Source organism: Gallus gallus, chromosome 7 (assembly GCF_016699485.2).
Source record: "Gallus gallus isolate bGalGal1 chromosome 7, bGalGal1.mat.broiler.GRCg7b, whole genome shotgun sequence".
Classification (NCBI taxonomy): domain Eukaryota; kingdom Metazoa; phylum Chordata; class Aves; order Galliformes; family Phasianidae; genus Gallus; species Gallus gallus.
This window is the reverse complement of record NC_052538.1, coordinates 7180845-7196508: the sequence shown is the minus strand read 5'-3', so window position 1 is coordinate 7196508 and position 15664 is coordinate 7180845. Positions and strand designations below refer to the sequence as shown.

The 15664-nt window shown below is 42.3% G+C and overlaps 1 protein-coding gene across 13 annotated transcripts; it reads right to left on the bottom strand.

Annotated features, from left to right (window-relative positions):
* Nucleotides 1–1858: 1858 nt before the first annotated feature.
* On the bottom strand, nt 1859–15628 carry C21orf58 (C21orf58 homolog). 13 transcript variants are annotated; one of them, XM_025152477.3, is made up of 11 exons: nt 15555–15628; nt 15012–15126; nt 10763–10874; nt 10286–10442; nt 8795–8852; nt 8236–8303; nt 7393–7536; nt 7206–7320; nt 5657–5796; nt 2774–2937; nt 1859–2206 (listed from the first exon to the last, which is right to left on the bottom strand). In XM_025152477.3, the coding sequence occupies exons 4-11, from the start codon at nt 10343–10345 to the stop codon at nt 2191–2193; spliced, it is 765 nt and encodes a 254-aa protein (XP_025008245.1). In that variant the 5' UTR covers nt 10346–10442; nt 10763–10874; nt 15012–15126; nt 15555–15628; the 3' UTR covers nt 1859–2190. The 13 variants fall into 13 exon arrangements, with proteins under 13 accessions (XP_025008245.1, XP_040559936.1, XP_040559938.1 ...); XM_040704002.2 differs by having other exon boundaries at nt 2707–2903; XM_040704004.2 differs by having other exon boundaries at nt 2707–2903; nt 10286–10357.
* Between the last annotated feature and the right edge of the window lie 36 nt (nt 15629–15664).

Below are 15664 nucleotides of genomic sequence, written 5' to 3'. Positions count from 1 at the left end.
TCTTTTTTCATCTCACAGGACCTTCATGCAACAGATGGTCACAGAAGGGGGAGAGGGTAGAATGTGAGGTAAGTTTTGCATAGTAAATAGCAGTAAAATTACTCATTAATTGTTTTCAGAGCACAGACAGCATTAACTTCCAGCAGTGACAATTATTATGTGGAAATGTTACTCTTAGCACCCTTTGAACACTTGTCCTATAAGCTTTACAGATTGCTCCACTGCTTACCATTTTAATAGCAACCCTTAAAGGTATGCCAGTTAACTCTTGGACTCCTGAGGATAACACAATGTACAGTCATGTTGCTAAAGCTGGTCTTGTAAAAACTTTCTTCTTAGACAGCTGGCCCAGGGCTGCACAACCAGCCTTAGCAATGGTTTGCAACTTCAATTCTTTTTGGGGGAAGAGTCCAGTAATGAATGGAGTACCCTACGGAGTGCATACTGGATCTGGTCTTCTGTAACATCTTCATTAATGATAGGATGATGGGGTACTTTACCTCCAGTAAATTCACAAAGGATGTAAAATGAGGGACTTGGGAAACACTGTCAAAGATAGATTTTTTCAGGAACGTCCACAGCTGGACTGACCCCTCACCAAGAGCCCCAAGTGCAGTGGAAACTCTGAGCACTGATACAGGTTGAAAGTTTTTCTTCCAAGATGGTAGAGATCAGCTCCTTTCTGTCACACTTATCTGCTTACTTACTGAAAACAGTTCTTGGCAAATGGGACTAAACCTCACCTGTCAGGGATTATCTATGCCCAGTGCAATATGTTTTGTCTTGGAAAGGCAAATAATTCCAAATAAAATCTAGGTACCTGGGTTATCTTCCTCAGACTTGCTTCAGACTGCACTGAGAAAAAATTTTATATATAGAAGTATGTTCTTTTTAGTTTGGAAAAATATTTTAACAACCATGGCAGCATTTGGGGTCACCAACCTCCTTATTCCTACAGCAGAAAACCCCAGTTTAATAACAGGCGAACACGGGAAGACATTGAGAAGGTGCTACTAGTTCATGGTTTTTCTTTCTCTATTAAACATAATCAGGCTGCTGATGGAAAGATGTTGCTTATCACTTAGTTACAACTTGGGTCTCCTGGGTTCTAAAAGAAAATAAAAAGAAAAGGATGGCAGGGGTTTTAATGCTTAGCAACTGAAGATCAGTAGGAAAAATAAAAAAGTATGATTTATGTTCCTTAGAAAAACAAACAAACAAACAAACACATGCTAATATTCAAAGAAGGACCTTGGAATCTTTTTTTTTTTTCTCCCCAGGGTGAAACCCTGATAATGCAAGAGAAAGATTTAGAAATACAGAAATATACACAAGTTCAGGCTGCTGAACTCACCCTCCAAAAGCTCTTTGAAAAGAAAACTTTGGATAGCATCATGAACGTGAGGCTCAGAAGAGACTGAGAGAGCCCTCCTGGGGCAAGAACACATGGACTGCAGATGTGGAGGTAGTGGCGTTCCTCTGAAATGATCAGATGCGATGACTGCAGAAGCAATTTTATTTCTTCTTTTCCCTACTGAAAATTATTTATTCAAATACTACAATCTCTGTCAGCTCATCTAAAACAATTAGGGCAGAGAGCTGCTCTTTACAAAAAATCACATGCTCTCCAGCTCTTCTCAGAGGCCACTCTACAGTCCTCCTGCTACCAAAACCTTGCCATGTAAGCCCAATACAGGAACACTTTGGTTAATGAGTTTTGGCAATTGAACTTGATTCATGAAACCTAGGTTAGTCTGCATTACCCTCCCCACGAGGGCTGCAAAGGAGCATTTCTCCAAATTACACATGAAGGGGACTCAGTCCTGAAGGTGAGCCATACTCATTTGCAATAGCTTAGACAATACTAGTGTTATGTTTATTTCATGCCCCAGGGCCACTGTGAGGCTCTTTGGGACAAGATGTCTTGGTTCTTTGGAAAGAGGGCAAAAGAGTGGTGCTGCTGTTGCTCTGGGTTTGGAAGATGAGAAGAAACAATTGCACTGGCAGAAAGGGGTGAGCAGACTACAGGCATGTGGTAGATTTGTTCTGTGGATCTCCAGTCTTTCTGTGCTCATTTGTTGTACAGATAATTTGCAGATGCACAGACCGTCAGTTAGATTACTTAGGAACAGCTCAAATATAGGTTGAACTCAGCGATGCAATTGTCCACCTTCAGAGGAACTTATGCTGTCAGTACATGGGCCACCTGCAATAAGAAAAATGACCTTGTTGTGTTCGGTAATAGCCAACAGCACGTGCTTGTTGCAGCTGCATACAAACCATAAAGATGTGTAGGATCCTGTAATTCATGCTGAAGAGGGAGAAGGCAACTTAAAAAGCTGTGACAAGATGATTTTACTGATTTCTGCAAACAGCTAAGCAACAGCATATTGCACTGATACTGGAAGGAGCCAAGAGCTCTTTACCGGTAGAAGTTACAAAAGCACGTAAAAGAGAAAGGGGTAGTGCTCATTCAAGCACCAGGCCCTGGTGTCATCTACTTGCACTAGAAAACAGCCTAGGACAAGATTCCAGGTGCAGGGAAGGCTCAGGCAAGTGAGCCTTGGGAGGAGCAATCTACTCACCTCCACTTGAGGATCTCAGCAGTGTTGTAAGAATATAAATCCCATGGGGAATGTCAGCCTGAATGCAAAGCCCCTACTCAGCAGGCCCAACAGTTCATACCACAGCAATCCAACAACTTACATCTGCATAGCTGGGGGCATGCTGCTGGTCCAACCTTGGGCTGAGGATGCAGGTGGCGGTCCCTCACCTGGCATCAGGAACCCAGCAGGCATGGCATGGAGGGGCAGCCTTGGGGGAGAGTAGTGGTGGTGGTGATGCACTGTAGACAGCCAGGGACGATCTGCTTTCACAGCCACAGGAGCAGAGATCTGCAGGTCCTTGATGGAGATAAGCAAAGGGATTTTGGTGGCCCTAGGAGGGAGATGGGGACACCATAGGGACAAGCTCTGTCCCTCAGCTGCCTCCCTTCAGACCCTTTCACTTGAGGTGATGCCCAGCACAGCTCTGACACTTCTGAGGAAATGCCAGTGCTGTCTTCCATTTCCATAGCAAATCTATCACTTGCATGCTGGCTGTGATGGCGCTGGCTCCCAGGATGTCAGTACCCTGAAATATAAGAGCAAGCAGCTGCTGCCAGAGGCTTTCCATCTTAGGCAGACATTTGGTCTCAACAGGTGCAAAAGCTGTCAGCCCCCAGCTGCACAGGTCACAGGGACAGGTTATGGAAGATTGTGTTTCTCACTCCACAGTTTAATGGGGGTCACAGGGGCTTTTAAGCTATTTATTGCCCTTGCATATAGCAGGTAGGAAAGGTGTGAGTGAACTGGGCAACTACTGCAGAAGTGTGGGAGTTGCTTTCTTAATATCTCACTACCTTGATTGCCAAGAAAAAGAACAGAAATTTCTCTTACATCATGGGGAAAAGTCATGGTCAGCTTGAAAATGGAGGGACTGAAAAAGTACAAGGGAAGACTTTGCAAGACAAGAGATATCCCCAGTCCCTAAAGACTAACAATCCTTGCTGCTTTGATAGTAAATCCTTCAGAGTAGAGACTAGAAACACATTTTTCCAAAGCACTTAAGATGACTAAGGAGCTAGATAGCATCCTGCTAAAAATAGCTTAGGAACCGTGCACCTAAGGACACATTCAAAATTACCTACCTACCTACCTACCGTTAAGTACTATGTTCATTTTGGAAAAAAACCTAGAAGGATCTAAATAAAAATATCTATAAAACCTGTACTTCCAGACCTTGCTAGTCATTGATTCACATTGCGGGCATCCAACCTTTTGGCTTGCTTGGGCCGCACTGAACAGGAATTGTCTTGGGCCAAATATATGTTGCTCTAAAAGTAATGCCTACTATTTCCACAGAAACTACAACAGATACAAGGAGCACAATAACACTCTTTGGTAGGACAAATTCTCAGCTATAAAACACTTATTCAACATAGTCACCATCATTAGCTACACATTTTCTCCAGCGATGAACAAGAGCCTGCATATTGCACTCATAGAAGTCTGTACGAGCAGAGGTGACCCACTATCGCCACTGCTGAAGCATACTACCCACCACCTCACTGTGCTCACATCCAGTGTTTGGTTTCCATAAACATTCAGCAAGTGTTGATGAATGCCAATGGGTGCCATTTTTTCCACGTGGAGGAATTCAGTGTCAGATGTACTTCCATGTCAGACACCATTTTGTCAGAATGCTGCTCTGCTGCTATCTGTCACACAGTAACACGTAGCAGGACACTGGCAGAAGACTCAGCCTCTACTCCCACACTACCAACATTCACCTCTGCCATTACAGGCCAACATCATAAAGCAGGAGACATTACTTTCAGAGTAGACCTCATAATACATACAATATTGTTAATATAGAAGTAACAAACTAGTTTGATTTTTAATATTTCTTAAAATATTTTTTTTAAAAAGAGAGCAACAAAAACATAGAACTAATGGGATATTTGATCTTGTTTTTGTGAAACTAATGCATCACTCTGTTTTGACAGAAATTACTGCAATTCTTAGTGAGGTCTCAAGGTGCTCATCAGAGATTTTTGATGAAATATTACTCTTCCTGTACTTCATCCTTGACAATAATTGCACACACTGCCAAAAAGTCATGACATGAACAAGTTGTGATCGTGAAGCAAAGCATATTTCTCTCTGGTAAGATAGGGATTATGAAAATTCGGTAAAGAGCCATGATCAGATTTTTCAGTTGAATATCTGATTGCAACTCCACATGTTCCATTCAAAAATTCCTCAGTAATTTTATACTGGTATTTACATTGACTGAAAATGGAGAACATAAGTTTTTTTTTTATTTTTATTTTTTTGCAATTCTTTCAAAGCTTATTTTCTAATTCCTTTATCAAAACAGAAAGCATAGCTTCATACTCTTCACTGCTCCAAGCCCTGCATTTAGCCAATGTGTCAAAATGCATACAATTATTTGCCATCACTTGAGTCAGCACTGCATAGTACTGCCCTGTCCACACCCTGGTTTCTGTTGACACCGTATCAGCAGCATACTGATGGTTCAGTTATTGCTGAGCAATGAGCGCATGCCCAGGCTGCTCCACAGGTGTACACATGCCTGATTTACAGTGAGACAATAGGAAGAGCCAATCAAGTATGACCACAAAAATCTGAGCTTCAGCTGGTACTGAATCACCAGGTCAAATCTCACTAGTTACAGGATTTGTAACAAGTATTCCCCTGTTGCCTGCAGCGAGCAGGCAGAAGTTTTGCCATACTTGTACATGCTGACTAGAGGTGAATTACTGGGGCTTTGAAGACACCTAGGGATACCAATACAGATGCTGTACCAGATATTTCAGCAATAGTCAACAGGAGTTAGGCTCCCAAATGCAGCAGCAGATGCTTAGCATAGACCTCTTTCATGTCTGTTAGTACATACATTCCAGAGCTGGACTGAATCCAGTTTGCACTAGCACATGAAACATTTTCTGTTGTAGTGCTGCTTAGCAACATGTGAGGACCCATGTGAAACCTGAAGGAAACCCTGGGCAGCAGCTCCTCCAGTCCTCACACACTCCAGGATAACAACTATTGCCCACATGAGCAAGGATGCTCTTTGGACACAGTAACGCTACCTGCTGTGTGTGCTGAAGCAGGGGATAACTGGGTCTGGCAGGCTGTGCAAACGCCGTTGGGGGGAGAGACTTCAGCATCATGTTCTGCATGATGATTTGATGCATCTGTGCATTCTGCATCAGCATCATCTCCACCATATCTGGGAAGAAGTCATCCAAAGGAAGAAAGTAAGAGCTTTATTAGCAACAGACAAGCAGAAGAGGTATCTCAGTAGAAGCTGCCCTCCAGGATGCGAACTCATGAACACAACTGAGATGAAGTGGCTGAAAATGACATTTGAGCAATATTAGCATTACATGCCCAGATGGTGCAAAATTAATGTCTATGAATAAGACCATCCACACCAGATTTCCTGTTCCCCCACCCTTCACAAGCAAGCTGTTGTTGAGCATCTTCTGTTAGTTCCATTGCAAGCCCTGTAGATACACTCACAGGCAGGCTAGAGAAAAGCTGTGCACTGGAGCTCTCACTTGCTCCAGCATGGACTGGAGCTATGAAGCACTCTCCACAGCTTTGATTCAAGATAACTGTTGCCCACACTGGAGGTTTCCTCAGCTCTATGTAATATTGCAGTGCCACCTTGAGAGTCCACTGCAAGTGCATCACATCCACTTAACATATCTCTGGATCATAATTTATTCCACTGTACACATCCTCTGCATTTTAAGTAGGGAGGGAGGAGAGGAAGAAAAGCAAAGCAACCCTTTTTAACTGATGATACATTTAAAATATCTTTAGTATAAACTTCAGAGAAGTCATGCATGAGTTTGGACTAGTTCGTTTACTACTATTTGAATACTACTGAACTACTATTGAATACATGAACTACTATTTAAATAAATCCAGCCACTTCAGCTAAGAAATTAGTTGAGAAACATAGCAATTTAGTAATTGGATATTTCTTTGTGATATAACAAAGCCTTTGACTGAGGGATAATCCAGAGAAGTCAACCCAGGTTTTTGTTCAAGTATCATTTCACAGTAGCATCTATGCTTAAAAAAAAAAAAAACAAAAACCTCTCATTACTGGCACTGTACTATACTTGAAGCAACACTTTCAGCTGTTCTGTCTTTTTTCCAAACACAACACTTAAGGTCTATACTGCTCTAAGGATATTGAACAGCAGGTTAAGATGGAACAAGAAGAATAAAAATGGATTTTAAAAGCCTGTTTGTGAATTTTAAAAATCATCCATTTGCATGAGTTCGACCTTGGTAAAGTTACTCAGTGCCTTGGATTGAGCAGCTTTTAATTCCCTCAGCTTTTCTGACAGCTCAACTTTGCTTTGCTGAGTTTATAGGCTCATTTCTTTTGTTTTAGCAAGAAGAGTTTGTCCAAAAGCTTCTGAGAACTAATCTCTATTTTTTGCAGAGTGCAATTCCCACAGTCCCAACAGCAGCCCAGTGTTGACAGAGCCCATCACTGACTTGGATGCTTTGTCCCCTGACCTCTTCCCATTGCAGCAGTACCTTTTCTGGGTATCACCTGCTACCTTTTCTGGGTATTCCTGGTAGTGGGACCTGACAGCTAGATCTAGTGAATGGTACCTTCTTTAATGCTTCCAGAGCGAGGATGAGCAAAAGGCTGGGCAGGGGGGATCTGTGCAATCAGTGGGGGAGGCTGTGGGAGCTGCTGGATGATAGTGGCAGGCTGAGGAGGCATCTGGATAAGAAAGGAAAATGGAGAAGTCAGTGCAGGTTTCAGCCACTGCTTTCTAAGAGTGACAATCCTTACCGCCTGTTGGATAATCCTTGGTGTTTCAGCTTGAGGTGCTGGAAAAGGTATCTGGCAGATGTGTGGGCAACCAGCACTGTAGTTTGTATAGTGTCTCCTAGCTGGTACAGAAGGCTGTGACAGCTCCTCCAGAAGGTGCTGCTCCTGCAAAATCAGGTAACTTCTTTGAAGAAAATCTGGTCACAGAAAGGCTGAGAGTGTTGTTACATTCATCAGATTAAATAGGCTGAGCCTTTGGGAGTCTGTAACAGAGCACAGCTTCCCTCACCTACAACACTCCTGCAGAAACTGCTGTGTAACAGGCAGACCACAAGTGAGTACTGCACAAAGGGACATCAGAGCTGGAACAAGTGAAAAGAAAGTTTCTTCCTGCATATCTTGAGGGTATACAATTTTCAGTACAAGTGGGAGCAGAAAGAAGCAAAGAACAAACTGCTGGAAGTCTGGGAAAATATTTCATTAATACTTGATCCTCTCCACATACAATGTTTAAGTAATAGTTATCCCTATTTTGGCAACGTTAAGGAGTCCTTTGATTGCATTTTGGAACTAACCCAGAGAAGTTTATGATATAGCAGCTTACAACAAGCAGAATCAACACATCAGGTGACCGAGGTGGGTGCAGGTTTCGTGTGCTAATGTGCAGGAAGTCCTATTCAGCTTCCCACCAGCCTCTCCCCATCTCTCTACTGAGAGCCACACTTCTCACAAAAAAGGCTCAGTGCATTCATATTGCTTGTTTAAAGTAACATGAGGTTTTATCCTTCACATTCTATTCTTATGCTCATCATGTTAAACCACACACCTTGCACAGTCACACTTGACAACGAGTACTGCTCTTACCCTAAGTTCCTGTAAGAGATTTTTCCTCCGCTTCAAGGCACTTTGAAGCATATCCTCATGTCTGTTGCCTGAAGGAGGAAAAGACCATTATATTCTTAAAGGATCACAAGGATAAGATTACTGTAACACTTGCATTATGAGATTAATTCTAGAAGATATTTTAGGAGATTCCTCTAAGATTTACCATCTTGGTTAGGACTGAGATTCATATACAGATTATCACTGCTGTTCACGCTTCACTGGAACTTGCATTTGCAACTTCTGATCCCCAGGGTTGCATGCAGATTTAGATACATGGGCCAAACAAAGACAGCACTGACTTCAGTTTGGATCATTCTTCCCATCCTCCAGAAAGTGTCCCTTTCGCAGAAGCTGAGACAGAGCAAATTCCAGCTACCAAAACACCTGGCCTCTAAGCACTTAGAGCTAGAGGCCTGTTCTGGCTTTTAGAGAGGATATGAGAGCACCCAATGTGATCTATTAAGGAACTCATGACTAGAAGCATCACTAAGCCCTTTCCATTTCAAGCTCATAACCAGAGCAAATGCTTCTCTCTTACTTGCTGTAGGGAGAGGCGATTCTATCTTCTCTATGTTCTTCTGTTCATTTTCTAGTCTCTGTTGGGAGAAACACAAAGAAAATCAATTGTGAGTTAGGCAGAAAAGCTCACAACTCAAATAGGTTTAGGAAAGAGAAAATAAGTCACAAGTGGAAATGAGGGACACTTTTACTAAATCACAGCTAGTAAGGTCTGTAAGAAATATAAAACCCCACGGAACTACAGTCTCATAGAACACAACGGTAAATGCAAAAATAACAGCAGAGCAACAAAACTCCAGGCTACAAAGAGAGATTTGCTCAAATATAACAGCAGTAGGGAGAGGAGGGAAGAGGAGGGGAGGCTTACCTTCAGAAGACCTCAGGTATAAAAGGATCTCCAGAGAGATACCCTCACCTCCAATGCCAACTCTTAAATGAGGTCTGGGAGTGGGTGGATCCTGGTTCTACACCTTCTGGTCACTCAGGTGAATTGCATGCACCTGAGCAACCCTGGGCCATCCCTGCCTTCTGACCAGGTGCTCAATTGCTGTTTCAAGCTATGATTTAGCATTTCCACTACAGTCTCACTATAAATTTAGTCACAACAGAAGAATAATCATGCTTCTACCTGGTCTGGCCATCTCAGACATGAGAACTGATAGCACAGTGAATCAGGAAACTTATGCATCACTCATTTTGTAGGGCAGAGAGCTAGAACATATGGAGAACTTGATTCCAGAGTTTTGGATATTCACTGTGCTAATAGTCTTAAATGGCTCTGACCAGCCTCACCTGAGACTTCCATCAGCATCTTCTGCCCACATGCCTGGGTGTCCTTATAATCTCAGCTCTAGGTCTTCAGTTCCCGTGTGAGCTATACTGAATAAATACTTGTCTCTAGTTCATACAGTGCCAAGCCTGTGATTGGCCATGGGTCCTAGGGACTCTAATCTCAACTTGCAGACACCTTCCATCTTGGCTTTGGGTCTTGCTTAATGTTATAATCTTGCTTAACGGGTCTGGACATTTGGTTGAACCCAGTCACCCTCTCTGGCTCTGCCCTGCCTGGGCCAGGCTCTTTCCCAAACAGTAGTGCTGTTACATTCAACTTTCTGATCCATAGGGACCAGCTGGACTTTGTGCCCCCTGACCTCAGAATTGAAGAGATTTTCCTAAGCACAAGCACACTTTTGGCTCCTGAGTTCTACCTAGTTCCATACTGGTGAAAGCTCTGTCCTCAAATTACAGCCACATAGACAGTAATTTGCCACATAAGACAAAATACTCCACTTTAGAGAGCTGTATTTTAAGTTTAATTGTATATTTAAACAATCATATTTCTACAGATGCATCTTGCTCTGCCTCAGCTTGCATGGTGAACAAGGTTCTCAGCAGGCTGCAGATCCTTTTTGTTTCTCAGTAGAAATATGATTAAGACACAGTGTTTATACCTAAATGCCTCTAGCAAAAAAGCAGAGCAAAGGTGACCACTGCAGAACTATTAACTTACCTTTTCTAGGAGTTTGAATTTTAGCTGGGCCACATGATCCACCATTGAAGGATCTGTCATTGTAGTACTCTTCTGAAAGAGCAGGCAGGCAAGAGCACATTAAATAGCTTAACAAATGCAGATGTGTTCTCAGTCCTTCTTTCTTCCACTCCACAATCTTCATAGAAGAATTTTGTTAGAAAAACAAAAACCAAACAAATAATAAAACAAAAAAGCCCACTAACAGTAAAACTCAAAAACCAAGACTGGGAGAAACAAGAGAAGAAAATAAACGCTTCAATTTCACTGTCTGGTAAAAATTAATACCAGAACGTAGACACAGATCTTGCCATTTCTCTCAATGTGTTTTCATGCTGCAGGTTGTGATGACCACATATGAGTAACTCAGCTTGAGTATTTGCCTGTCCTTTATGGTTGCTAGCCTCTCACTGGCAGTGTCTCTAAGCCTCGGTTTTGTTAGTGTGATCTTCTACATACCTTTCAGATTAGTTCCTGTACTTTGGTTGCTAAGTTTGTAATGCCAATCCGCAGCATAAACAATTTAATCTCCAGGTGCAGGTGCTTGTTTACCCTCTGTGAAGCAAATGCCCTGCAGATTAGGAGATGGGGGGGGGGGGGAGGGGGGGGGAGACAAAACCTTTGTATACATACATATTTAAGAAAAACCCAGTCCCAAAGGTCAGATTATGATCTGACTGATTGATACATGTTAACAATACCTATTGGACTATTAAGGGCCCATTCACTTTTGGCATGGTCCTTCACAGGGACTTTCATGATCAGATAGTAATTCAAAAATTTAAAAAACAAGTTAAGGAGAATAGCTGGAACTGATCATAGGATGAGTAAAACAGCAAAGAGGTTGTGTTCTGACATCCTTTTGATTACCATTCCCTGAGCAGTCTCTGGGGTGCCTTCTCCTTCCAGTACGAAAAGCAAAGCAACATTTATAACTGACAGCAATAAAACCAATGCTAAGGCACGAGAAAAAAACAAATTACAGATACTCTGCTCTGCTTCTAGGAAAGCAAAGTTACAACCCCTTTGTTACTCAAAGACCATGGCAAAGCCACAGCTGAGCCCCTTGCAGGCAGCTGGAGGGGCAGACAGGCAATTCTACTTAGCTATGTGGGAGCAGCAGAGATCACCTCCTCCAGCTGTCACCCACACAGCATGTGTGTGGAATACGTCCTTAAAAATACACAGGCTGGTAGACACTGGAGAGATTATAGCAACTGTGACATGGGGGTCCCAAATATAGCAGCACCCTGCCAGACCTGGGGTTCAGCTTACTTTGGCTCACTTGTGCAGATAAGAGCAATGAGACAGAACAGAAAACTCTCACCTGCCAGCAGTCTGTGGCTTATAGAAAAAAAAAACCCTGTGTATGTTTTTTGTACTTTAATTCATGGTTTTGGTCCCTTTATTCTCTTGGCATCTGCAACAACCTTTGATAAGGAGTTGCCTAGGTAACTTAACTTTATAGCATGGGCCTTGTTATGCCAATAAAGGTTTTAAGTATGGAAGTTTACCTAGGCAAAGAAAGAAACAATGAAAAAAGTTTGCATTTAGATTGTTTTAAATCTAGATTTCCAAAACTTTTAATTTGTTATACAATTTAGTTTATTACCGTTCTCCATACACTTTATGCACACAGTTTGTGGCTTACACTCCCGAATCATCACATGCCTGTTCAGATGTCACTTCTCTAAGCTAGAGAATCTATTCACTTCTTCCTCAAATGGCAGATTTTCCTTATTCATTGATTTCACAAGTCAAGAGAAGGAGGCTGGGAGGGTGTAACAAGGATGCCCACAAGGATGACTCTTGAACTTCATTATCAGCCACTCACAGAAAGTGCTGTATCAGCTGCACTTTTGATCAGATTTAGTTTGTCTGGCCACTTGTATGCCTCGTGGTTTTTCCTAGTGAGTTCTCTTTGTACTTTCCTATTCCATGATTTCTTCTGTGACTCAGTGACCAGAGTTGCCTGCAATATTCAGGTGGTGATGTAGCAAAGATCTGTGTTGGTGTCTCCAGACAACCACAATAGCAACAAGCCTGCTATTAGTCATCACTGATGCTGCAGAAACTGTTGCTTCCTGCCCAGCTTGTGCTTTGTAGTAATTTTTCTAATCACTGAGGAATTTTGAGCTGATGTTTTACCACTAATTGTTCTTTAAAGTATCCCCTAGAAGTTGTTTCTAAACCCTTCACTGCAATAGGAATAGAGGGTTACAAGAAAGGTTGACAAAAACAGCCCCACTTAAGTATTTAATTAAAAATATATTGAGAGTGTTAATTAACTGAGATGACTGTTAGAGGACAGAAAGAGAAGCCTTTACTCTATGTCACAGTGTCCCAGAGAAAATCTAATATTAGCTAAAAAATGCTTTCCGGAACTTATGGATGCTCTGTTATCAGTGGGATCCCTATTACAGCAACATCTTCCAACCTGCTGATGACTTGCTAGCAGTGTGCCAGCCACACACTCAAGGGTCTTGTACAAAAGGTGTTTCTGTAGTTACTGTGCATCATGAACTAGGGCTCACAAATGAACACGAACATCCAAAAAAAGCAAAACCAGACAAATCTAATTCTGAAAAATATTAACAGGAGTATTATGTGTACCTCACAGGAGGTAATTATTCTGCTCTGTTTAGCAGTGCTGAAGTCATAGTTTGAAGTCACTGTGTCTAATTTTAGACATGGCAGCATAAGACAGAAAGGAAGTCCAGGGGAAAAAATGGTAGCAATGGTAGATTTACAAAATACAAGGTCTGAGAAAGACTTTGAAGAATGGGTATTGTTTAATTTATTGATTAATAATGAGATGGAGCCAGTTAGTTATATAAATGAAAGAATATTAAGGACACAGTCAATTTATCTTACTGTCTGAAAAGACTGAGCAAGAAACACTTGGCTTAATGAGGAAAATAAAAACCTGTTGAAAATAAGCAGAAAATTCTTAATTATACAATATGATAACTGATGGAACTGCTGTGTAAGAAAGGGCTTTCACAGAACATGTTTATAAGCAATTTACAAAAGCAGTTGTGATGAACACTGCAGGTGGATCAGATCCCTCTTCAGATACAGGAATGGATTAGGTGGTGAGCTCCAAACTGGCACTACACTTCTATGATGTCTTTTATTGTTTTTGATACTTTATACCTTGATTTTAATTACTCTTTTCTAAAACACACTATAAAGGAACAAAACAGACACACCTGGAAATATCAGGATATCATAAACTCCTGTGCTCTGGTTCCACAGGTTAGACTTTTTCTGATTTCAGTCTTAGAAGAGGTTATTTGTTTATTAAGAGAGTTAAAAGAATGGGAAGAAAAAAAAAAGGAAACAAACACATAAAAAGAAATTCACTAGTGGAGAAGTACATGTGATTTCCTTCCAATCAGTTGTCTCCTTCTGCCAATTGTAATGCTACAATTCAACAGCCAAGAGCTCTCATGTTGTACTTTGGAGCCTGAAGCAAAAGATAAGAAATCTTGAAGACATTTCACTTAATTCCTGACTCCCCTGTGTTGTTTGGACCAGCATACTTGCTTATACCAGAAGCAGAAGAACTGAATTCTGTGCTCTGAGTCCAGTGATGGCAGACTACTGGACAGCTGACACCCTAACCAAGAAGGGCTTTCTCAAACACTGCTACTCTGGGAGCAATATAGTTAGATTAGCAGTAGAAATCCTGAAATTATACAGGAATATAAGGAAATACAACACAAGTTAGTTATTTAAATAATAAATACCAATAAACCAAAAAGCATTCAACCCAAACAAACATGAGTTATTTAGTTATTATTAGTTATTTAAATCAGGTTTTATCAATGATAAGTAAAAGCAGTATTTTATTTTAAAGCAAATTTATTCAAGTGACATATCTAATTTGACACAATTGCCAGGATAAACACCATGACATATTATCTTTTAAGAAGATTCTTTGTTCCAAGCTTTCCAATTTCCTTTTACTTCTCAAAATATGTCAACTACTCAAGCTTTTGCACTGAGAAATTTTGTAGTACAGGCTCTCCCTTTTTCTAGCAGTGACTGGGAAGGAACTTTTATTCCTGGCTATGTAGTCACAGCACCTGGAAGTGCTCTGGGAGGAAAACAGCCAAGGGTTAATAGGGCAGGAGGAGACCAAGGACTGTCTCAGGAGCTTGTCTTCTCTCACTTTCTGGTCCAATATCCCTGTATAGTTTATTAGTCCACTTTTTCTTTTTTCTTTCCATTTTTTTTGTTTTATGGTGAAATATTTACATAGAAATAATGTATCAGACCAAAGAGATTGCTACAGAATGCTTCATTCCTTACCTGCAGTACTGCATCCAGGCTTGGGACCCCAGCATGAGAAGGATGCAGAGCTGTTAGAGTGGGTCCAGGGGAGGGCCACAAAGATTACGAGAGGGCCGGAGCACCTCTCCTATGAAGAAAGGTTGAGGGAGCAGGGTTTGTTCAGCCTGAAGAAGGTCCTGGGGAGACCTCATCGAGGCCTTCCAGTACTTGAGGGAAGGTTATAAACAAGATGAAGGATGATGGAGACAACCAGTCATAGCAGAAGGTTGGGACTAGGCTGTCCGTAAGACTCTTTTTGACCCAGAGCATTCTTTGATTCTGAGAATGCCAACGTTTGCATTTCTTTCCACACACATTTTAATTTCCAGGCTTCTTAGAAAGGAAAACCCAGTGTTTTACAACAGATTACCTCTGAACTGAGATAGGGTGGGAAATGTTGTTTAAAGAATGTGTTTTCTCATGTTGCCCTTTACTTCTGGTCCAGTCAGCTGAAGAAATGGAGAGGCCACCAGTCTGGCAGATGTCTGTGAAGTTAATTAGCCTCAACGTTAAAAGAACAGAGTACCTTATTTCTCCCTTACTATCTCGCATATTGTCTACTGCAACCCTACTGTTGGCAGGCAAGTTCCCCCCAGCTCCACCTACCACAACAAAGATGGGCTGTAAAACTAAGCTGCCTGTGACACTGCGCCACGCTGAAGCACGGCCAGGATGCAAGGCCCACGCATCCCCACAGCACCACGGCCGCTGAGCGGCAAGCTGCTCTCCCGGGCACGGCTGCCCCCGTCTCCATCGGCCCGGGTACAGTACCCGTTCCCGCCTGCCGTGGCGGGGCCTCCCCTTTCAAACTGACCGCGCGCCGCAGCAGGCGGCGCCTCTCATTGGCGACCGCTGAAGTGGGGCGGATGCTGGCAGGGGCTGAGGCGGGGACTGGTCGGAACAGAGGACGCACCTCAGCTCACCGCCGTCAATCCCAGGAGTCACTTAGAAGGAGCGGGCGGGGCGAGGCTAACGGTTTCTCGCGGCATTGGCCGGCGGGCTCCCCGGGCACGGTGATTCTCG